Source organism: Mustela erminea, chromosome 9 (genome assembly GCF_009829155.1).
Source record: "Mustela erminea isolate mMusErm1 chromosome 9, mMusErm1.Pri, whole genome shotgun sequence".
NCBI lineage: Eukaryota > Metazoa > Chordata > Mammalia > Carnivora > Mustelidae > Mustela > Mustela erminea.
In genome coordinates, this window is record NC_045622.1 from 54026795 (window position 1) to 54051863 (window position 25069).

Below are 25069 nucleotides of genomic sequence, written 5' to 3' on the forward strand. Positions count from 1 at the left end.
TGCTCTCTCTTCTCTCTCTCTGACAAATAAATAAATAAACTCTTTAAAAAAAAAAAAAAAGAATTAACTACAGGGAGTCTAACACATTGTATTTTACTCCCACTAAAGGAATTTTGATCAAAGGAGCAAATTTAAAAGGCTGCCACTGTCTTTCTCTTTCTGCACTGAGGATAATACACTAAGAATGAAGGCCAGAAGTGGAAAGTAATGACTTTTGATAGGGAGACTAATAAAAGTGTGTGGGCTAGCAGATTTGCAAAATTGCTTCTTCTTAGTATCATTAACTTCATTTTGCCAGTTTTAAAAAAGCAGTAACAGCAAAAACCCAAAGTATAACAAAAGGGTGCCATGTTGCCATGGTGCTGCCACAAGCCCCGGAAGGGAGTAATTTATGGATTCCTCAAATGGAAAGTCACACTAGCAACTTTGCCAAATGTCTCGATTGGATATGATAATGAATGAAACTGAAGAGATATTTATTGAACCTCTATTTTGGTTAAGGCGGTATGGTGGGGAATTCATCAGAATAATTAGATTTTATACACATTGGACTATTTTTCGTAAGGAACAACTTCTCTTATACCCATTCACCCACTGGAGCCTCGTATAGTACATTTAATTAATTTTTGGCTGGCATATGTAAAAGGTACACAAACTCTGTATATATTCTGAGTTTTAGATTAAAAGTAGAAAACCAAGATAACTCATAAAGTACAGGGAAACTAGAATAATGTATTTTGTTTAGAAAAGAAGATTATATAAAAGATATTAATTAACTTTTAAAATAAATGATATTATATATCTATTTTTAATGGCTACATTTTAGGGAGAGAAAGAGAATAAAAATGACAACATAATAACGAATGTCTTTGTTTCTCTCATCTTCCGTAACTTACCAGAATAAAGATCTTAGACCATTACTAAAAGCTCTGCATTTTTGTAGACTCTTAAATTCAGATATTAATAACTTCTTTATAGAAATAAATAAAAAAGCACTGATCGGAGACGGAAGTGCATTAGTGTTCACGTTATCTCTCCCAGTATGAATTTAATGGGTATCTTAATAAGGAGAAATAAACTAATGTCACTGATTAGGAAATATATCCACTCACATGCTTTAGTCACCTCCAGTGGGACTTGATGGTGATGTCTGAGTGGAATTACTATAAAGCAAATGATGAATTAGTGTCGGGGCAAAGGGACACATAAATGTGTCCCAGAGATGAAACAATTATGTTCTGTATCACAAGTTAAAGGTCAACGCAAAAGACACTGCAGTCAGTCCTAAAGCAGGGCTAACCAATTTGGCTAAGCCCATTGCTTGGAACTTGCTGAAGCTAAGCTGTTTTGATAGCTGGGCCACAGGCTTCCTTGGCTATAATAACCTGAAAGTAACATTTATGTGTTTTAAGTCTCTTTTAATCTCCTAAATACCATGAAGTGATGTTTATCAGATTTTAAGACGCAGGCACATTCCACTCAGATGATTTCATTCTCAGGGGACCTTGTCATTACGAAGGCTTATTCAAAGAAGGTGAGGGTTCACAAGCCTTTAAGAAGAATCCTAAGTGACACTGCAAACTAAATTTTAAAAACTTGTTTCTGGCTTTGGCTCTACAAAAAAATTTCCTTTTCGTGGTTAGTTTAGTGGTCATGGTTCAGCAAACTGTGGATAAAGTGACCACCATGATTAGTATATCAAAAATGTATAAATTATGTCTCTCATTTTCTCTTCTAATTATGTACACTCAGTGCAGAGGCTTGACCTATAAGTGGAAAATGCCCAAATACCCAGAAACACATTTACTACTAGGCATTTCAAACTTCCCACATTCTTGGGCACATTTTAAAGATTTATTGGAGAGTGGGAGAGAAAGAGAGCAGACATACATGAGCGCAAGTGAGGGGGTGAGAGGGAGGGAGAGAAATCTCAAGCAGACTCCTCACTGAGTGAAAAGCCTGACCTGGGGCTTGATCCCAGGAACCTGACATCATGACCTGAGCTGAAATCAAGAGCTGGCTGCTTAACCAACCGAGTGAACCACCCAGGTGCCCTTTAGGCACATTTAAGAAAAGAGATGTATCCAAAAACTCGGTCTATTCATTTATTTGGGGTGTATTTTTATATTACATATCCTTAAAATGGTCACAAACATTGTTTCCAATTTATCTTTCCACAACATGAAGGAGAAAAAAAAGTATCAAAAATACTCATTTCAGTGGTTTATTTAGAATTCCTCCTCGACCAAGGAGTGATTTAATTACTCTAAGCCTCAGTTTCCGCATTTCTAAAATAAGGATAATAATAAAACCCTGAAAGGGTTATTATGAAGATTGGCGATGTAGAATAAAAAGTGCTTTGCATAGAGATAGTTAATAAAAACAGGCATTCTTATTCGTGAAGCTAAGACAAAGGAACTTCCAAGTGTTGTAGTTCAAAATCTTTTTTTCTTCTGGTATAGGACAATGAAATATCAAGTCCTTAGTAGCAGCAAGTATTTTTCAGAGACTATAAGAAATTAACTGAAACAGTACTACACATACTTTTTAAAATTGTTGTTATTCTATAATGTTTTCATGTGCAGATATAACATACACATAGCAAAATGCTTAAAACACATAAGTGCATTGCTTAAAGGACCATGATAGAGCCAGTCCTGGTGCTGCTTAGCACTCGGTCACGAAACAGAATGCTGCTGGGGCCCCAGGAGCCCCCATGGGCCTCTTCCTCATTATGACACAGTCACTATGCTTGCTTTTCCTACAGTTTCCAACCTTGGCAATCCAGTTTCACCTAGCTTACTTCTGAACTACACATAAATGGAGTAACACTGTGGAAATTCTCTTTTGTTTTGCTTCTTTTACTCAACATTATGTTTGCGAAATTCGTCCTTATCACTGCATACAGCTATGGCTCCATGGCTGCACAGTATTCCATTACATAAATATATCCTGATTAATGATAAACATATTGCTGACAGAGTTTAAGCTGTTTCCAGTCTCTGGCTATTACGATTAGTGCTGCCATAAACATTCTCATATGGGTATCTTCAACTTCACTGGATAATGCCAAATTGTTTTCTAAAATGATTTTTATCAATTTACACTCCTATCACTTCTACTTTAAGAGAAACCAATCTGGGGTGTGTGTGTGTGTGTGTGTGTGTGTGTGTTTTGCATTTTTTTTTTTTTTAATCATGTATCTGTTTAAAACAAGATTGGGAAGAATCATAGAACATTACTGCTAGAAGGAAACTGAGAGATTATTTACTTCAAATCCTTATTCTAGAAGCATCTATAGCTTAGAAAGATTAGAGACTTGTCTAATATCACAGTGTGTAAGAGACACACTGAGAGAACTCAAGACAAATACAGCAAACGCTGAAGCTAGGATGAATGTAGGGCTTTCTCGATAGATACACTAAGCCACCTTGCAAGGCGGTCTAAAAACAATGAACTAAAACTATTTTCTGTAAAGGTGAACACAATGAGGAGAAAAACAGAAATGCTTCAGAGAGATTTTAAAAAGGTGGCAACAACATTATGTTGTACAACAGACCCGTTAGCCTCATCACATACATAAAGACATTGAGGCCCAGAGAGAAATTTCTCAGATAACACCACAGTCACTAAATGACAAATACCAAACCGAGAACTTAACCCGTGTCCATTTGTGCTCGTGTTCCTAACCACAGTATACTGCACTAAACCTACTCAGCCAATGGAATACTGCTGTATTTTTAAAAGTACAAAACAAAATAATGTTGATTTTGTTAATTTTACTAAGAAGTAATGAATACCACAGGGAAAACACATATAATAAGAAAAAAAAATGTACCTAGGCAACCTCTTCAAAGCAGGAATCTTTATACCTGTCGGTGTATCATTACAATTTGATTGTAGAAGCCTAGCACTAATGGATAGATTAAGGAATGCGGTTTCTAGTCCCAGGTTCACCAAAGCATTCATCCCATTTTGAGAATGTCAAGAAACCTTACTGTGCTTTGGTTGTTACTAAAAATATATCTAATTATATATTTTATTATATATTTTAATATTATTATATATATTTATATATATATACATTTTATTATAAAAGCAGTAATGTACTCAATAAAAAAGAATCAGAAATAGATAAGTAGAAAAATTATGCAAAATCCCACAAAACAAACATGTAACACAATTTTGTCAAAATCTGAGCAGTATTTTCCCCCCTACATAAAGGGTGAATATTTATTTGGTGCCTTTAAAATTTTTATTTCCATAACTACAGCATATACATTCAACTCCATATCCTCTTTTCTTCACTAATAGCAAATGCATTTCTATACTATTACCTCATCTTCATAAACACTTTAATGACTGTGGATGCCCTTCAGTTTATTTAACTTACCCCTAGATAGCTATTTTCAGTTATGATAAACATCTTCTAACTGTTTTCAAGGAGTTAGAATTATTTCCTTATGACAGAGTTTCCAAGAAGAATTACTAAATCAAAGGTGAAAATTCTTATTAAATCTACATCAGAGTCTCCTCTGTGACTCAATTCTCGATTTTGAGAATTGGTATATAAGCTTTTCATAGGAAAGCACTTTGAAGACTACAAAGCACAATATAAACACATGGTGGTATTATCATTATTGTAAGTCCATGTAATATGGACTTCTACTGACCCATTCTCTATCTGGAATAGTACTCCATAAATATCTGCTTATTTTCTACCAACAAGATCACTACCATGTAGCATACTGTTTACAAATTGTATCTTAGAGAATCATAAAATCTTTTTGATCTTGCTGTGGTAAGTAAAAAAAAACTTGAAGGTAATAATAAAAAGCAATGAACAGATTGAAATGTAAGTGGTAAAGTTCAGAAGCACAAACTCAAACACTATTAGGACTGATATGGACCTCAAAGTACATAGAACTCAACCCCTTTACTCTTTAGATGAGATGACGAAGGCCCAATAGAAATCATTTGCCCAAGGTACCAGCAGGTAAAAAGAGATGGACTAGAACACCAACATTTCTAATTGTTGGTGCTATGTTCTTTCTATTAAACCATACCATCTACCTTTTTGGAGTCCATTGGATGACAGAATTTCATTCTTCCCATTATATCTGCCCAAGTTACTTAAAACTAAAATGCTAGCTTCAGTTGACAATATATACAGCTTTTAAACTGACAACTTACAGAAGTATCTATAAAAGGCAGTGTTCCAAATATAGGACTATGATTTGGGTCTATCCACAGAGAACTGTGGGTCTGTCTTTTCTTACTCTTTTATTAAAAGATAAATTAGCAAAATATAATAATTAAAGGTTTTAAATTCTAGACTCTCAAATCAACTGTGCTATCTTCCCCTAAAAGTTAGAGATCCTAGATTTTGAATCAGAAGACCAAGGTTCAAGTTTTGGCTCTACCAGTTAATGGGTCTGTGTGACCTTGAGGCAGGCACGTTAACTTGTTCAAAGCTGAGTTTCCTTATTAGCAAGAGAAGGCAACAATAATCTTGTGCCTCACAGGGTTATGGAAGATTATTAGTAATATGCCCTGTTACCTGTACAATGCTAAACTACAAACATCATTACGATTATCTGTGTAACTATTATATCAAGCAATAGAGAAGAAATAAAAGTTAATGCTCAAAGTCTAATCTACCAGGCTTAATCAGGAGAATCAAAGCCTGACTAAGTGTCCATTTTCATAAGGATGAATAGAACAAGAGATTTTTAATTTTTGTTTTAATACCTTGAATATATAGCACATCTTTTTACGCAGTTCTAAAATTATCCCATTATTAGTTAAAAATATTATCAGTTTGCAAACAGCAGGACAGAGAAAATATTGCTAAATTTGGGGGGAGCACTCTAGGAATGTAATATTCCCTGATTAAAAATGTAATCAATTTATCAGTCAAAAATGTAAACAATTTATCAAACAATCAAAAATGCTCAGGTAAGGGCAACATATCATAGAGACAGTGAGAAGAGGAGTTCATTGTCCGGGGACACAGAGTACGTTATGTCATCAAGAAGCCTGAGGAGAGATATGGACTGATCCCAGCATGTGTATCTACTCTTGAGCTTTGTTCACTCTCATACCTCTGTTTGGGGGGCAAGAGGGTCTTTACCCTCCCCTCTCTACTTCCCTTCCCTCTACTTTCACAGCAAACTCTGACTTGCTCTTAAAGGTCTAACTTGAATGTTTCCTTAGGAAAACATCCCAAAGAAAGTTTCATACATCTCTATCACTACTGCACACACCATACAACGGTGTTGGTTGGAAGGGGAGCACCAGGTTTAGGAACCAAGTCCTATTCATCCTTGTCTCCACAGCACCCAGTCCAGTACCTGACACAGGGTAAGTGATGAATCAGCCCTACCTGCAGCCATAGAAGCACCAAGAGAGGAAACAGAAATATCATACCAGTCATAGGACTAAGATGAATGGAAAGAAACACACAGTAAAGAAAATGTGCTGAGCAAAAAAAAAAAAAAAAAGCCAGGCAGTGGGAGATGGGAGTTGAGAGGCTCTTCCAAAAGCTGTCTTCATCAAGCCTTTGCCCTAATGCCAGAGAGCTTTTACATAGAAAGGGAACTGAAGATCCTAGAGAGGACTGGGGTTAGAAAGGAGGTAAAAACAGAGAAATAAAAAAGACTGACACAAGTCTGTGACTAGCAAATTCTTCACTCTTAGTTGCAAGGCCTATGCATTACTTCCTTGTATCTTATATAATTTTGGGCATTCTACAGTCTACCTATAATTTTTAAAAAGGCACATTTATCAAAAGGTACTGGTTATTCACAAAAGAACTTGAAACAACAAGTAAATATATGAAATACATGAACTTAACACTCACTAATAATCAACAAGCTACAAATCAGTATAGATATACATTTCCTCTCTTACATAAAAAAAGGTTAATAAATACACAATATGCAACAACACAGAATACATAATATTGGCAAGAGGGTAAAGAAACACCTATATATAACTTTAAAATGTATATATTCTTTGACCCAGCAATTAAGTGTTTATCTTAAGCAAATAACTGAGCACAGGTATAATTCAGTAGAAAGATCTTCCTCATTACAAATTTGTTCACAATAGAGAAATCTTGGAAAACAATCTAAATGCCCATCAATAAGGAAACTGTTATAGTATGTCCATACAACAGAAGGCAATGCAGACAACAAAATTTTACACAACTATACTCATCAACATGAATCTATCTTCACAATATAATTAAATGAGAAAACTAGAACAAACAATAAAATGCACAGTATGAAACAATTTACATAAAATTTTACTTATTTAACTTATGTATGTATATATGCATAGATGTTTGGAAAGGTATTCATCAAAATATTACAATGGTGTCTCTGAATAGTAGAATCCAAAGTGGTTTTAACTTTTTTTCTTTAATGCTTTTCTGTATTTTAAAAACAAATTTATAATGAGACTGGGTGATTTACAGGATAAAGGTTATTATTTTTTTTGAAAAAAGAAAACTGTTATCTTAACCTGAAACTAAAAGCTCATTTACAGAGAACAAAGTATTCTGAATATTTTCTTCCCATATACAAGGTACTCACCAAGGCAACTGAACAGGCAAATTTTCCCCCTTCTTTGCTTATTTGTAACTTGTATTTAGCTTATAATCTACTTCTATACATTGTTACCTCATTTTGTATTTGTGGAATATGGGATTTCTTTATCACAAAGTTATACTATACTTTGCATTTTATGTATTTGGCAAACATTTACTTAGCACTTACTCTGTTCTAGGCAGTATGCTAAATCTTTACAAATTATTTAATCCTCATAACAACTCTGAGACAGGAACTACCCTTGTAGGTATTATCACTATTTCCATTTTACAGGATACTGAGGCACAGAGAGGTGAATTAACTTATCCAAAATCAAATAGCTAAAGTGATGCAACTAACATTTGAACCCCTGCAGTCTACATCCATAGTACTCGATCTTAAACACTCAGCTATGAAGCATTTCTTTTAGTTCATTTTATTCTAGGATTTTGGCCTTGATAAATTTACATTCATTAGGATAATAATTTTATCCTGGAATTTTCCCTGGAAACCCACATCTGGACATTTTAAAATGCATTTCTCTAATAGGTACCCAAATTTACATATAATAATTTTTTGATGTTCATTTCCTTAAATAGCTTATACCTAAGTTATGCTTGTTCACTTAATGCCAACTAAAATCAGGCTTTTCATAGATATTATTTCTCATAATTCATTTCATGACGCTTTACCATAAAAAGTTAGAATTTAGAGTCTACCTTCTCTGAACTAAGCACTGTGTATTTCATTTCAGTTGAGGTGCGTTCTTCAAATGTTTTTCTCCCAGCAAAAAATGTCACTCCTGGTGGTGATTTGGAATAAGCTAATGCCGTTACTGAATAAGGTATTTATTTCTTTAGTTGAAGAAAATAATTTGGAAGCCTAAAATACTAAAATATGCAAAATAAAATACTAAAGTAAATCTTTTAAAACAATTAGATAAAGGAAAAAAGAAATTACCAAGGAAGCTAAACCAAATAAGCTGCTAAATTTATACTTAGTTCTTAGGTAGCCACAGATAAAAGGGAAACCTGTTATTTACTGTTTCTTCCTGTCTGAGAAAAGGAAACTGGCAAGTACAGTCTCTTGAACTTAGCCAGATGCTTAGGGTCTGAATTTCTTTGCTCCCCTTCAGAGGTTCAGTTTAATTAAACGTAAAATAGGGACAACAATACTAACACTTCAGGGCTTTTGCAAAAAAAAAAAAAAGAGATGATATATGTGAAAGATCTTTGCACTCTAAAATACAGGTTACAACAGCTTTATTTTTCATTTGGAAAGGCGTTTTTTGACATTGGATTTCTAGTTTCAGTTTAAAGTGAGAAAAGATGTCCAATGAAGGTAAAAATAAATTATTTTGTCTTGTCAACTTATCACTCAGCTTTAAAGAGTACAGTGATCATAGCCAATATATCATTAAAAACGTCTACTAAGGGGCACCTGGGTGGCTCAGTGGGTTAAGCCGCTGCCTTCGGCTCAGGTCATGATCTCAGGGTCCTGGGATCGAGTCCCACATCGGGCTCTCTGCTCAGCGGGGAGCCTGCTCCCTCTCTCTCTCTCTGCCTACTTGTGATCTCTCTCCGTCAAATAAATAAATAAAATCTCAAAAAAAAAACCTCTCATCTGCTTAAAAAAAAGTCTAGTAAACTGGTTAATAACTAAAATTAAGTGTTAAGTAAAATTAATTGGTTAAGTGTTCTTAATAATGAACACTTAACCTATTACCTACAACTACAAAAAGGTAATACTGGGGCGCCTGGGTGGCTCAGTGGGTTGAGGCCTCTGCCTTCGGCTCAGGTCATGATCTCAGGGTCCTGGGATCAAGCCCCGCATCGGGCTCTCTGCTCGGTGGGGAGCCTGCTTCCCCCTCTCTCTCTGTCTGACTCTCTGCCTACTTGTGATCTCTGTCTGTCAAATAAATAAATAAAATCTTTAAAAAAAAAAAAAGGTAATTATCATCCCTTTAAATACAGAATGATACTTTTGGAAAACAACTACATATATGATTTTTCTACCTCAATTAAAGCCTTTATTTAAAGAGATATAATAGATATGTCAAGATACATACATACACACACACATATATATATATATTTAATACACACATATATAAATAGAAGTAACTATCAACCTTAACAAGGAAAAAACAATCTTCTGGCTAATTGTTTCAGTTATTATTTACTAAACATCTTTCAATTATTATTTATTAAACATTATTTTCTAACATTTACTAAACAGTCTTCTGGCTACATTCTTTCAGTTATTATTTGCTAAACATCCCAAACATGCCCTGGGAGCTCATAAAGACCACAATCAGATTTAAGTACAAAGACTGGTAACTGCATGGGGCTGGGGCCAATGCTGTTCAACAAAACCATCTTTCCTATCTCTGCTATTAAGGTAACCTTCTGCTTCAACCAGGCTGGTCTTGATATACCTTAAGCAGTGCTTCTTCTGCACCTTCATTACCCCTCCTCTCTCACTAGCCAAACACCTTAATCCTTGAATCCCAGTTCAGGTGCGATAGCTTTCTACTGAAGGATTCCTTCTGCACATCAGCCTAACAGGAATGAGAAGTCAACATCAAGAATAGATGATGGCAGTTACCAGTAATTGAGTACCCTTTCTGGGGACAAATTCTGAGCTAAAACTTGACATTCACTGTTTCTAGCCCCCACAACAATCCTGCGAGGACTACCCAGCCTTTACAGATACAAGGAAATAGAGATGCAGTGAGATATTATTACATGCCCAAGTTCATCCAGGCAGTCAGTGGGATGCACATCCAGGTCTGTGGAACCCTAACCCACCACAGGGTTCTACCTACCAGGAGCCAGATCTGTACCTTGGACAGAACCTCTCCTTTGATACTGATCATTGTAGGTCTTGTACTGCCCTGGGAAAAAGCTTGTGTTCAAAAAAGCAGAAAGATATAAAGCTATATCTAAGCTATATATAAAGCAGAAAGATATAATGTTACCTCAACCACGTAAGAAAAAGAAAAAGGGCTCTTGGGTATCAGTTCGTTAAGCGTCTGACTCATGACTTTGGCTCAGGTCATGATCTCATGGGTTGTAAGATCGAGCCCTGTGCTGGCCTCCATGCTCACTGAGGAGTCTGCTTGAAAGTCTCTCTTTTCTTCTCCATCTGCCTGTCCCCCACACCATGAGTGCTCTCCCTCCTCTGTCAACTAAATAATAAATAAATCTTCAAAAAAAAGACAAAAAGTTTTGAGGATTTGGAAGGCAAATATGAATGATGAGATTATAGACTCTAAGAAATTCCATTCTTCTATCTTCTTCTGTACTCTAAAAAAGCTTCTATGGGGCGCCTGGGTAGCTCAGTTGGTTCAGTGGCTGACTCTGGATTTTGCCTCAGGTCATGATCCCAGGATCCTGGGTTGAAGCCCACTTTGGGCTCCATGCTCAGTGGGGACTCTGCTTGAGATTCTTCCTCTCCCTCTCTCTCTGTACCTCTTCCCACTCACATGCTCTCTCTCTCTCTAAAATAATTAAGTCTTTAAAAAATTTTCTAAAATTGGCATATATTATTATTGGATTTAGAAAATATTTTTTAGAAAATACTCCAGAAAAAAATTTTAAAAAGATACAGAGTGTACTAACATAAGGACAGACATCTAGATTAATGGAATAGAATTTAGAGTTCAGAAATAAATCCTCACATTTATAGTTAATTAATTTCCAACAAGAAGGCCAAGACAACTCAATGGGTAGAGAGTAGTCTTTTCAACAAATTTTTCTGAGATAATCGGATATTCACATGCAAAAGAATGAAATTGGATCTCTTAAATTCTACAAAAAAATCAATTCAGAATGGATCACAGACCTAAACGTATGAGCTGAAACTACACAGAAGCAAACCTGTGCTAAACTTTTTTAGATTTTTTTTTTATGACACCAAAAGCACAAGCAAGAAAAGGAAAAATAAATTTTAAAATTGAACTTTATTGTGGTGCCTGAGTGGCTCTGTCAGTTAAGCATTCGACTCTTGGTTTTGGCTCAGGTCATGATCTCAGGGTCATGAGATGGAGCCCTACGTCGGGCTCCGTGCTCAGTGAGGAGTCTGCTGAAGGAATGTTTCTCCCTCTGCCTCTCTCTGCTCTCATTCTCTCTAAAATAAATACTTTTTTTTGAAATTAGACTTTATCAAAACTAGCATAATTCTCTCTAGCTCCAACCATGTCATGGAGAATGGGAAGATTTCATTCCTTTTTATGGCTGAGTAATATTCCACCATATATATATACACACCACCTCTTCTTTATCGTTTATCAGTTGACAGACATTTGGGCTGTTTCCATAATTTGGCTATTGTAGATAATGCTGCTATAAACACAGGCGTGCAAGTATCCTTTTGAATTAGTGTTTTTGTATTCTTCAGCTAATATGTCGTAGGGCAATGGCTGGATTGTAGGGTAGTTCTACTTTTAAGTTTTTGAGGAAATTCCATATTGTTTTCAGAGTGGCTAGACTAGTTTCCATCAACAACAGTGCAAGAGGGTGCTCCTTTCTTCACATCCTTGCCAACACCAGCTGTTTCTTGTGTTTTTGATTGTAGCCATTGTGTCCAGGGGACGGGTTAAATGGGTGATGGGAACTAAGGAGTGCACTGGTTATAATGAGCACCAGATGATGTATGGAAGTACTGAACCATGATATTATATACCTGAAACTAATATTATACTGCATGTTAAATAACTGGAATTTAAATAAAATCGTAAAACCTAAAAACCTCTGTGCTTCAATGGACAATATCAATAAAGTGAACAAGACAGCCTATGGAAGGGGAAAAAATGTTTACACATCATACATATGAGAAGGGACTTGTGTCTAGGTTATATAAAGTACCCTTACAACTCAAAAACAAGGACAAATAATCCAACTTAAAAATGGGCAAGGGGCCTGAGTATTTCTCCAAAGAACATATTACAAATGTCCAATAAACATGTGAAAAGATGCACAACATCATTAGCAAATAGGAAAGTTCAACTCAAGACCACAATGAGATACCATGTTGCATCCAGCAAGATGGCTATAATCGAAAATACAGAAAATAACAAGTGCTGCTGGGGATGGGTAAGGAACTGAAACTCTTATACACTGCTGCTGGGAAGGTCAAATGGCAATTCTCAAAATGTTAAACAGTTACCATGTGGTGCAGCAATTCTACTCCCAGGTAAATACCCAAGAGTAATGAGAACATATGTCCTCAAAAAAACCTGTACATGAATATTCCTAGCAGTATTAACATTCTAGCCAAAAAGTGTAAATAACCCAAATGTCCACCAACTGATGAACTGATTAATAAAATGTGGTATATATCCATATACATCTTCAAATAGCTAAAATGATTTGGCCAAAAAAAAAGGAATGAATGATACATGCTATCACATGGATGAACCTTGAATATATAAAAGTGTAAGAAGCCAATCACAAAGATCACATATTTAGGAGTCTATTTATAGGAAATGTTGGAATAGGTAAATCTGTAGAAACAGAAAGTAGAATGTTAGCTGCCTAGGGATGGGGGTCTTGGGGAATGGGGAATTAAGTAATGGGTACAGGGTTTCTTTGGGGGCAATAAAAACATTTAAAGTTGACAGTGGTGATAGTTGCACAACTCAGTGGATACACTAAAAACCATGGAACTGTACATTTATTTAAATAGGTGAATTATATGATATGTGAATTATATCACAGTAAAGTTTTCTTTAAAGATATAGGTATGGGACTTAAAAAAAAACGTTTCTACTACATTACTGGCAAACTTCGTAGGCAGCAGTGGAGAAAACGGCAGTCTGACTATTAAAACATCCTTGGAATTTGTATTCTCTATTTCAAGAATTAAGAAAATAAGAACATGTTTTCTTCCCCTGTGTCACATAGATTGGACTGTATGTTGAAGAAATAGACAAGAATTTAAGCTGCTGGGTGTATCCTGGCATTCATCCCTTCTAAATAGCTGAGCACAGTAGGCCCCAAGAGTAGTCAGGTTGTAGAGAAAGACCATGTCCTTGGCAGAACAGAGGTTTCCAACTGTTTTTGGAAGGAGAATCTACTTTTACTTTCTATGTAGTCTTAAAATAACCTGAGGGGGAAGAGAGGTAATAGAGTGAAAGGAAGAGCGGTCATGAAGTCCCCGCATTCTAGTCCTGGTTCTTCTGTTGAGTTCTTGTTCTCAGGCTTCCCATCCACAAAAGGCAGATCACGGTCTGTGACCTATTTACCTCATAGGATTGTAAGAAGACCCACATTTTTTAAAATATTTAAAAAAGAAATAAAGAAATAAACGTCAGTGGGATATAGCCAGATTGACATCTGGAGATTTGGTCTTGATTTGTTTGCCATTTAATAGTTTTGTCGTCCTCTGGAAGTTAGTGTAGCAGCAGCTCAATTTCTTATCTCTAAAGACAGACCCGGTCAACTGCTTCAATGAGCATGAAATGTGATAAAGAAGTAAAAGTATAATAAAAAGCTACATTACATTCAGAACAAATGTAAATCATCATTAATATTTGTAAACTAGATCCTCAAAAAGTATTACTGTTAAGTCCCTGAGCTTTCTAGAAAGGAGTGAAAAGGCCTGGCTTAAGAAATGTCAAAGGCAATCAGGAAAGAGCCCACTGATAGTTCCTGGCCATGAACTGAACATACTGATGGACTTGTACTGAACATATTACCAGAATTTAACTGTTAAGTCTCTTATATCATGTTCCAAATTTAGGAAACAGACTATGAGCAATTCAATTGCTTTGTAGGAAATCTGGATGGCCACCTTCTCTACGACAGCAGTTCTTAAACCTTTTGGTCTCAAGATCTCTACATTTTTTCAAATTACTGAGGACGTTAAAGAACTTTGTTTTTATATGGGTCATTTATACTAATGTTTACCATATTAGAAGTTACTTTTAAATATTTAATTCATTTAAAAATAACAACAGACAGGCACCAGGGTGGCTCACCCGGCTAAGAGTCTGCCTTTGGCTCAGGTCATGATCCCAAGATCCTGGGATTGAGCCCTGCGTCAGGCTCCCTGCTAAGCGAGAAGCCTGCTTTTCCCTCTCCCTCTGCCTGCCCGCTCTGCCTGCTTGTGCTCTCTATCGCTCTGTTAAATAAATAAATAAAATATTTAAATACATATATAATTAATATGAAACATTGTTTTAGTTTTAGGTGTACAACATAACGACTGGATAAGTATATAATTTGCAAAATGATCATCACAATTAGTCTAGTCATTCATCACCTTATAGTTACTAATTTTTTTTCTCAAGGTGAGAATTTTCTTAGGGTGAGAATTTTAAGATATATGGACGGTCTCTGACTAACAGTGATTTATTTGACTAACGATTTTTTGATGGTGTGGGTTATAGATGGAGTGAAAGTGATACACATTCACTAGGCCGGTGATAGGTGGTACAATCCTCTCTCACGATGCTGGGCAGCGGTGGAGAGCTACAACTCTGTCAGCCATGTGACCACAACGGTAAGCAACTGATGCCTTCACAACCATTTTGTCCCCATAAAACCATTCTGTCACTTTCAGTAGAGTATTCAATAAATTACATGAGATATTCAATACTTTATTACAAAATGCGCTTTGTGTAGATGATTTTGCCCAACTCTAGGCTAATGAAAGTGTTCTGAGTATGTTTAACGTAGGCCAGGCTAAGCTATGACATTCAGTCAGTTAGTAGTATTAAATACATTTTTGACATGGTATTTTTAACTTACAAAGGATAATGGTAATCAGAATATAAGCCCACCACAAGTCAAAGATCTGTACTTTCTTAGTAACTTTTTAAAAAAAGATTTTATTTATTTATTTGAGAGATAACAACAGAGATAGTGAGAGAGTGCACAAGGTGAGGAGGAGAAGCAGGCTCCCCGCTGAGCAGGGAGCTCTACAGACTTCCAGCTCCATCCCAGGATGCTGGGACCATGACCTGAGCTGAAGGCAGACATTTTACTGACTGAGCTACCCAGGCACCCCTCTTGGCAACTTAAAATATACGACACAGTATTATTAACTGTAGTTACCATGCTATACATTATATCCCCAGGACTTATTTGCTTTATAACTGGAAGTTGGGCTTTTTGACCACTTTCAGACATTTTATTCACTCCTTAATGCCCCCAGCTCTGGCAACCCCTGAACAGTCTCCGTACCTGAGTTCGATTTTTGTTTTAAGACTCCACATATAAATGAGATCATTTAGCACTTGTCTTTCTCTACCTGACTTGTTTCACTTAGCACAATGCCCTCAAGATCCATCCATTTGTTGCAAATGGCAGGATTTACTTCTTTTATTATGGCTGAATAATTTTCCAGGGAATGTGTGTGTGTGTGTACACATACCATACTTTTTTTATCCCTCCATCCACTGGTGGACATTTAAACTGTTTACATATCTGAGCTACTGCAGATAATGCAACAGTGAATATGTGGGTGAAGACATCTTTTAGACTTAGTGTTTTCATTTCCTTCGGTTAAATACCCAGAAGTGGAATTGCTACACCATATGATAGCTCTATTTTGAATTTCTTGAGGAACCTCCACATTGTTTTCCATTTTGTCTGCACCAATTTATATTCCTGCCAACAGTACACAAATGTTTCCTTTTCTCCGTATCCTTGCCAACACTGGCTAATTTTTGTGTTTGGATAATAGTGAGGTGATATCTCATTGTGGTATTGATTTGCCTTTCCCTGAGGATCAGGGATGTTTAGCACCATCCATCATACATTTTAAATCTGTTCAGTTCTCTCCATCTCTATCCCTACTATCCTAGTCTGAGCTACCAACAACCCTCATTAGGTCTTTTGAGACAGCCACCTCAGTGGTATCTTAATTCTATTCTAGTTCTTTATAATTCATGAGAGAAGGAAGAACAATCTTTGAAAAAATAAATCAAGCCACTATCCTGCTTTAATTATTCATTGGCTTCCCTTTGTATTTAGAATTAAATTCAAACTCTTTATAATCTTTCAGGCCTTATAGGATATACTCCCTGGTTACCTCTCTCCTTACTTACTATACTCCTATCACATTAGCCATCTACACAGCTCTTTCCTACATCAGGGATTGGGCACTCATTGCTCCCATGACCTTAATTTATTATTTCCTAGCTCTTTGCATGGCTGGTTCCTTGTCATCTCCATGTTTTACCTCAATATTGCTTCCTCAATAAGGCTTATTTGACAATGTTATCTGCAGGTCCCTCTCTCCAGTTATGTGCCATTATATCGCCTAGCTGATTTCTATTACAGCACTTAACACAATCTAAGAATATTTTGTTTACTGTCTTTTCATTAGCTTATAAGTTTAATGAGTTTTTTTTTAAAAAAAAAAGCTTTATTCTGATATAGCTCACCTACCATAAAATTCACCATTGTGAAGTGTATAATCCAATGTATTTAATATATTATTATTATCTTTAATTATGGTAAAATATATTACATAAAATGTGTCATTTGGGCCATTTAAAAACCATTTTTAAGTGTATAATTCAGTGGCATTATCATTATATTCACAATGTTATGGAACTATCAACACTATCTTCTTCTAAAATTTTTTCATCACCCCAGACAGAAACTGTTACAGAGGTAAGTAATAACTCTCCCATTTCCCCCTTTCCCAGCTCCTAGTAACCTCCAACTTCTATGTATTTGCCTAGTTCTGATAATTCATATAAGTGGAGCCATACGGTATCTGTGTTTTTGTACCTGGCTTATTTAGGAGACAGAGATCTTATGTGTCTTACTCACTGTTCTTTTTTTTTTTTTTTAAGATTTTATTTATTTATTTGAGAGAGAGAAAATGAGAAAGAGAGGGAGAGAGCATGAGAAGGGGTGGATCAGAGGGAGAAGCAGACTCCATGCTGAGCAGAGAGCCTGATGTGGGACCCGATCCCAGGACTCCAGAATCATGACCTGAGCTGGAGGCAGGTGCTTAACCAACTGAGCCACCAGGCGTCCCCTTACTCACTGTTCTCACTCAGAATATACAGCACATGGTAGATGCACAAAAATACTTGTTGACTCAATTCATAATTTGAAGCAAGTCACAATTCTTTGGGATCTGTTTCTTAACTGTGTATAACCATTCATTTATTCATTCAACATTCTTTTGAGAGTTTATAGTTTTAAGCATCGTGCTTACTCACTGAAATATCGTAACGTGTAAAATAGCTGTCTCTGCTCAATGAACATTCAGTTTCTTTCCTATATGGGAACGTCATCTTCTTTGACTCTGTGTACTTTTAGGATGGAAATACAGTGGACTGTTGACCAATGCAAGGGTTAGGGATGCTGACTGTGCACTCAGATGAAAACTGTCTCTAACTTTTGACTCCCAAAACCTAACTACTAATTGCCTCCTGCTGACTGGAAAGCTTACCAATAATACAACCAGTTGATTAATACATATTCTGTATATGTATTACATACTGTGTGCTTGCTCTTACAATATGCTAGAGAAAATGTTAAGTCACAAGAAAGAGAAAAATACATTTATAGTACCGTCCTTAGCAAAACAAAAACAAAAACAAAACAAAACAACAACAACAACAACAACAAAAACCCATATATATAAGTGGACCTTCATGGTTCAAATTCATGTTGCTTTAGGGGTCAACTGTATACAGAACAATGAAGCATACGGAAGCAAGGGAATCTCTGCCCCACCTGTCAGAATATGTGATCCTAACTGGGGCAACAGATGTCCAAAGCCATACTGTCTTCAAATCCATTTAACATTAGCTGCATCTTTCATTTCATAGGGTGATAATGAGGGTCACGTGGATACATATATATGTTTCAAACAACAGAACTCTCCATAAATGTAAGGCAAAAGTATTGTATTTTTTTATTTATTACTTTTTATGCTCTGAGAACTAAAAGCAAACTACTGTGTTATATGCAAATTCTAATGTAATGTGCTTATAAAGTTACTGACAATTGTGGCAGAACCTGGTTATTTATTTATTTATTTTACAGATTGAGAGAGAGAGAGACAGCAAGAGAGGGAACACAAACAGGGGGAGTGAGAGAGGGAGAAGCAGGCCCCCGTGGGGCAGGGAGCCCAATGTGGGGCTTGATCCCAGGACCCTGGGATCATGACTCGAGCTGAAGGCAGAGGCTTAATGACTGAGCCACCCAAGTGTCCCAGAACCTAGTTTTTAAATCAATGTTAATTATACTATGCGTGAATTTTGCCAGGCCTGTTTCTATAGTGTTATATGTTGACCAACAAAGAAAGCTATTTCCAGACAAAGGGGCTGACAAGTGAAAAATATTACCAAATGGTACTAAAAACAAGGCACTTCGCTTTATTCACTTTCAATACCCAGTAGAGCACACAGACACATACCTTTAGACCGCAATGACAGGAAGAGGGCAAGGAGGCCTTACCACCCCTCTCAGCTCTTCAAACAACACTTGGGGATTTCTACTTGAAGGCCTGTCTTTCTAAGCTTGTGCTTTCAAAACGGGCTGGACTGGTCCCAAATACTGAAGTAACAAATATTACTAAATTCTGTCATTTCCTCTACCAAAAAAGTGATTTTACTACTACTTCTGGTTGTGATGAAAGGTCCTATTGACTATTCAAATCCTCAACCAAGTTATGGATGCAGTATTAAATGACTTCACTCCTTTTTCTCTGGCACTTTAACACATGCCAATGCTTTCATCCACCTCCACTAACCTGGCCTATAAATTACTGAGGTGGGGCCATTTTAATAGTACGATTTGTTCACATCTCTAGAGGTGGGGTATAAATGAGACTGGCTGAGAAGAAAAAGCTCTCCTTTGACAACATGTATTAATATGTAAGGTACAGAAATATATGTAAGGTATAGAAAACTAAATCTTCGAAAAGTTGGAAATTTTTTCCTGATACAATGTATGATTAGGGCTCATACTGATTAAAGCTTTTTTGATTTGTTATAAATTGAAATGTAACAAAGTGATGGTATCAAGGCCAAAGACAAAATGAAATATTTCGCAAGAAATATTAGTGTAGAGAAATGCAACTGATTTCTGTGCATTGATTTTATATCCTGACACTTTACTGAATTCCTGTACAAGTTCTAGCAGTTTTGGAGTGGAGTCTTTTGGGTTTTCCACATATAATATCATATCATCTGTGAAGAGTGATAATTTGACTTCTTCTTTGCCGATTTGGATGCCTTTAATTTCCTTTTGTTGTCTGATTGCTGAGGCTAGGACTTCTAGTACTATGTTGAATAGCAGTGGTGATAATGGACATCCTCGCAAGAAATATTAGAAGATGGACCATATACAGTTGAAGCAAAAAAAGGCTTAAGGTCACAAATTCGGTAATAGTTTCTTTCTAAATTGTCAGAAGGGGCCTCCTAATTGCACTCTGAAACCCAAGACAATTTGTTTATAAAAAGCTGATTGTCCTCTCCTTTTAAAACTGCCACACAGTGACGAAAAATACAGAGGGCAAGATACTTGCACTCTCTGGATTTAAAGGAGTTAACTTATCAATCTTTAACCCACACACAAGTGACAAGCATAGTCTCTCAAATCTTCCAAAAAAATTATTAAGCTGCAGATTCAAATAAAACTAGAAACCATCTATAGTTTAAACAGATGAATAAAACTAGTTCAGCATGCTTGTGACCTTGGTTCAGTTAAGAATAGTCAAAGGCTTCTTGGGAAGTGCTCCAGAGTGAGGACTAAACAGGTACCCGAGCTGAGTCTGAGGTGCAGTGTGGACTTGTCCATATTTTCCACTGCACACAGCCTCCATCTTTGTCTTGTTTTTTTGTTTTCAAAGCAAGCTGAACTATTCATAGCGCCTCTTTCAGCATTCTCTGGCATTCCTATGTGATGTGTGTGAGCTCTGTGTGTGTGTGTGTGTGTGTCCACACGCACATGTGCGCGCAGCTGAAATTTACCAGGAAATCCAGACATTCAGCTCTAGCCTTAATCAGGAGTAGGTTTCAGAATCTTCCAACAGACTTTGGACCTCACCCTAAGTATTTAGGGCAAGAAACAGAAAATAGAGCAAGGAGAGACAAACCTCTGCATTCAGATCAGAAATTAGTTCCACCAACCTTCCTGACATCCTGCCCCCCAGACTCTGGACTCATGTGCCCTTTTCCACACTGGCTGACCTCACCTGGAGGTACTCTCTAATTTACGTAGCCCTCTTCTCCCTTCATGTACTCTTAGGCCACTTCTGCCTTTTCCATAGTATAAAAACTATAATCAGGAAAAAAAAAAAAAACTATAATCAGTAGCATAAGACAGCCTTGAAATACAAGTCCTATTTCTTTCTTTCCTTCCTTCCCCCCTCCCCCAAGCAGGCTCTATGCCCTACATGTGGCTTGAACTCATGACCCCAGGATCAAGGGTAGCATGCTCCACCAAACAAGTGAGCCAGGTGCCCCTAAAGTCCTATTTCTTAGACTAAGGTGATTCTCTGCCAAAAGTGGAGAGAGGGAAAGCATCAGGTGTGGGAAGAATGGCACAAGAATGGAAAGATGAGTCACAGGTCAGAGCCTGTGGGCTCGGTAGACTGCCTGAAGTAAAGAACACAGGCTGGAATGGCAGTAATAAGCAAGCAGTATGACTGCGAGGGCGAGGAGTACGTACTTACAAAGGAAATGATTAACTGAAGACTGCAGACTAGAAATTTGATCCAATATCGGAAAAGATAAGAATCTAAATAAAATCAAATTAAACATTAAACTGATATTTGATGAGGGATAGCCAGGCAAAGATGATACCATATGGAGGAATAATTTTAGATCCATCAGGAAAGAATAAGGGAAATTTTCAGTGAGTCTTTATATGCATACAGATAAAAGGCAGTCTTTTAAAAACAAACAAACAAAAATCATAAACCTTCTTGCTTCTACTAAAAGAGAAGGTCTGAAGATACAGCTGATAATGTCTTTAAATAACAGTCAAATCCTGGACGCTTATCCATGTGCTATTCCAACTATGTCCAAATAAAAACAATGCAGTGAAGCTGATATTCCTTTACAACTAGAAAATATACGAAACGTCTACCTCTGGAAACACAGTCAAGTATGCTACAGAAATTCTGCATGGCTCTTTTTAAAAAATGAAAACCCGAGCACCTGTTAGTCTTTCTACAGCAAATGGGAAGACTTTATTTAAATGAGATACTAACTGGCTTAATGTCGAGAGAGCTGCAAAAACCTCAGACGGGTTGGAAGGACCACGTGGTTGGTCTTTTCTTTTTGGTTCTTGCAAAACAAGGTGAGGAGACCATTAAGGACTTGCCAGAGGCACTAAACTTTTACTCCATAAACAACACCCAATGCAAAATGAGTCCCTAAAAGTGGTTTAAGAGAACAAAGTGATCTAAGAGAAGAAAGCTTTGTGAGAAGCATATAGGAAAAAAGTTATAAGTGGACATATTCAAGTACAGTCTACTAGCAAGTAACAACTTAGTAAAGGGCTTCTGAGTTTAGAAGGATTTCAATGTGCACCCACTGCTTCTCAGGAGTACTTATAATGGCGTAAAATTAAGCTGTGGCCAAAAAAGAACTTCGCATTATCACCGTAACTGGTTAAATAAAACAGTCAACTGTAGTGGTACTTATTTATAAAGAAAGATGGTCAGCAATCCAAGAAGTAGGTTGTATGTGGGAAGTAGAAAAGGAGTGAAGAGAGGTTACTTACCTGTGCTATATTTTTGTTCAGAAGATAGACACCATAATCAAATTGTAACTTCTCCCCTCCTTTTGGATATAATGGAAACCTTAAAAAAAAAAAAAATCCAGTAGGATCAGAAGTTTTCCAAAGCTTGAGTAAAATAACCTCCAAGTTGTTGACAAAGATAGAAGTTCCCTGAATACAGCATAAATATGTAAAGACTTGGACTACCAGCTGGTTATAGTCCCTGCAACCCATTAGCTTAATATCTTCATAATTAGTCCAATCAGATCAATGGTTCCTTTGTTTAAAAAAAACCTGAGGGATGCCTGGTTGGTTCAGTTGGTTGAATGTGTGAGTCTCGGTTTCAGCTCAGGTCATAATCTCAGGGTCATGAGACTGAGCCCTGCAACGGGTTCCAAGCTTAGCGTGGAGTCTGCTGGGGTCTTTCTCTCCCTTTCTCTCTGCCCCACCCCTCCCACACATGTGCTCTCTTTCTCCTTCAAATAAATAACTTTCCAAAAAATTGAATAGATCATGCCACAATGGACTAATACATAAAAAAATGACCCAACTAACCCCAAGAAGTTGAGACCACTATGCTTCATATTTATGTATCATAAACTTACCACTTTAAACTTAAGATCCTAAAAGCTTTTCCTCTAATAATTTGGGCCTGACAGCTCAAGTTCTATTAAATAGAAAAGAAGATTAAGGGGGGAAAAAATCAGACTTGAAAGCAACATATAAGATTTCTGTTTCTTTCAAGGTGGCCAGTCAAATCAACAGTACTAATATGAGTGAAAATTCATCCAGAATTCACTCACACCCACAGGCGTGCTATTTGGATGTTATTTCTCCAAGTCAATGTCATGCCACAGAGCTCTCATCAGACTTTCCATTTTAGCCTGACTCACTGAATTAACAAAGGCATGAGATTTGTGGATCCTTATCAACCTGATGAGTTATTTCAGAAAATAAGTTTCTCTCACTATTACCTTTTCCTTATCCCTGCAAATGAAGAAAATGTTATATTCTACTCATATCTTCCCAATTCTCAAGACCAAGCATACATTTCTATTCTCTGAAATAAACACACAAACACAGATCAGTCACAATTTAGATAGGATCAAGAAGAAAACTTCACCTTCTTTAGTTCTGCAAAATATGATTATTCTCAAAAATAAAATAATCCTATTGAAATGAATGGAAGGTGAAAATTAGTGGACATTCTTAATTTCAACTGCCCGAGGAAAAGATACATTCCATAAAGTCTGATGGATATTGTTTTCCAGGAAAAATAAAGGAAATAATTGAAAACCTTTATATTGGGGCACCTGGGTAGCTCAGTGGGTTAGAGCCTCTGCCTTCATCTTAGTCAGGATCCCAGGGTGCTGGGGTCAAGCTCCGCATTGGGTTCTCTGCTCAGCAGGGACACTGTTTCCTCCTCTCTCTCTGCCTACTTGTGATCTCTGTCTAATAAATAAATAAAATCTTAAAAAAAAACCCTTTATATTAAATTCTTTTTTTAAAAAAGATTTATTTATTTATTTGCCAGAGAGAGAGAGAGAGAGATCACAGGTAGGCAGGCAGAGAGGGGGAAACAGGCTTCTGGCTGAGCAGGGAGCCTGACGTGGGGCTCGATCCCACAACCCTGAGATCATGACCCGAGCCAAAGGCAGAGGCTTAATCCACTGAGCCACCCAGGGGCCCCATATTAAATTCTTGAAAGCTGTTGATTACATATGGTTTCCGAAAGGTAAATTCACTGTGCTATAAAATTACAGGCATTGCGGAATGAGTAAGTTCATGAACTTCTTTATTCTCTACTAAGGGAACACCAAATGTTTCATACATCCATCAAGAAGATACAGCTTTGTATTTAATTGAAACAGCAAAAAAATAAAGCAGGCCATGTGGTGTGTCCCTAAATTGAGATACATAAAAATAACAGCAAACTTAGGATAAGCAAAGTGCAGCACTAGGCTTTCCCAGGGTGTTTGGGAATCATCCAAATTTGTATGAGGTATCTTGCAAAGAAACTACCTAATTGCAAAGACGTAGTAACACAGGGGCCCTCTGGAAGGAATCTATTAGAGTCCCAAAGTTCTGTATTATGTAGTTGTTATTCTGTAAACATCACATGTAGACTATCTGCACAGCTTTCCAATCCCACATATATCTACACCTTCAAGTTACCAATACAGAAACAGTTTCAAATGTTAGAAGAGTACATTGAAATAAGCACATGCTAATAAGCCACGTCTCTACATTCCTGAAAAATGGATCTCACAACATGGACTTTATTACTTCATCAGGACTTCTTTATAGAAAATGTCATAAGGTGTGTACGTAACATTAAAACAAATCTGAAGAGTGATTAAAGCCAAAGGTTCAAATAGGACAATTTTAAGACAGACCGATCATTAGGACAGAGTTCCTATCTTACATTGCTTTCAAATTTTTTTTTTAAAGATTTTATTTACTTATTTGACAGAGATTGAGAGAGAGAGAGAGCACAAGTAGGCAGAGAGGCAGGCAGAGAGAGGCAGGAAGCAGGCTCCCTGTGGAGTAGAGAGCCCAATGCGGGGCTCAATCCCAGGACCCTGAGATCAAGACTTGAGCTGAAGGCAGAGGCTTAACCCACTGAGCCACCCAGGTGCCCCCAATTGGGAAATTCTTAAAGGTTATATTTCATATGGGTTTTATAATAATCTCATTTGACTATAAAAAACATGCAGTGAAGCAGATGGTCCAGGGTTTTTGTTAAAAAAAATGATTTGCCTTGATCACCTA

At 36.8% G+C, this 25069-nt stretch overlaps 1 protein-coding gene across 4 annotated transcripts in view; it reads right to left on the reverse strand.

Annotated features, from left to right (window-relative positions):
• The window catches only part of UVRAG (UV radiation resistance associated), a 298599-nt gene that overhangs the window by 50581 nt on the left and 222949 nt on the right, over positions 1-25069 (reverse strand). For all 4 annotated transcript variants that reach the window (XM_032359467.1, XM_032359470.1, XM_032359468.1 and 1 more), the window contains one exon: positions 22301-22379. In XM_032359467.1, coding sequence (XP_032215358.1) covers positions 22301-22379 — 79 coding nt within the window. The remainder of the gene's footprint in view (positions 1-22300; positions 22380-25069) is intronic.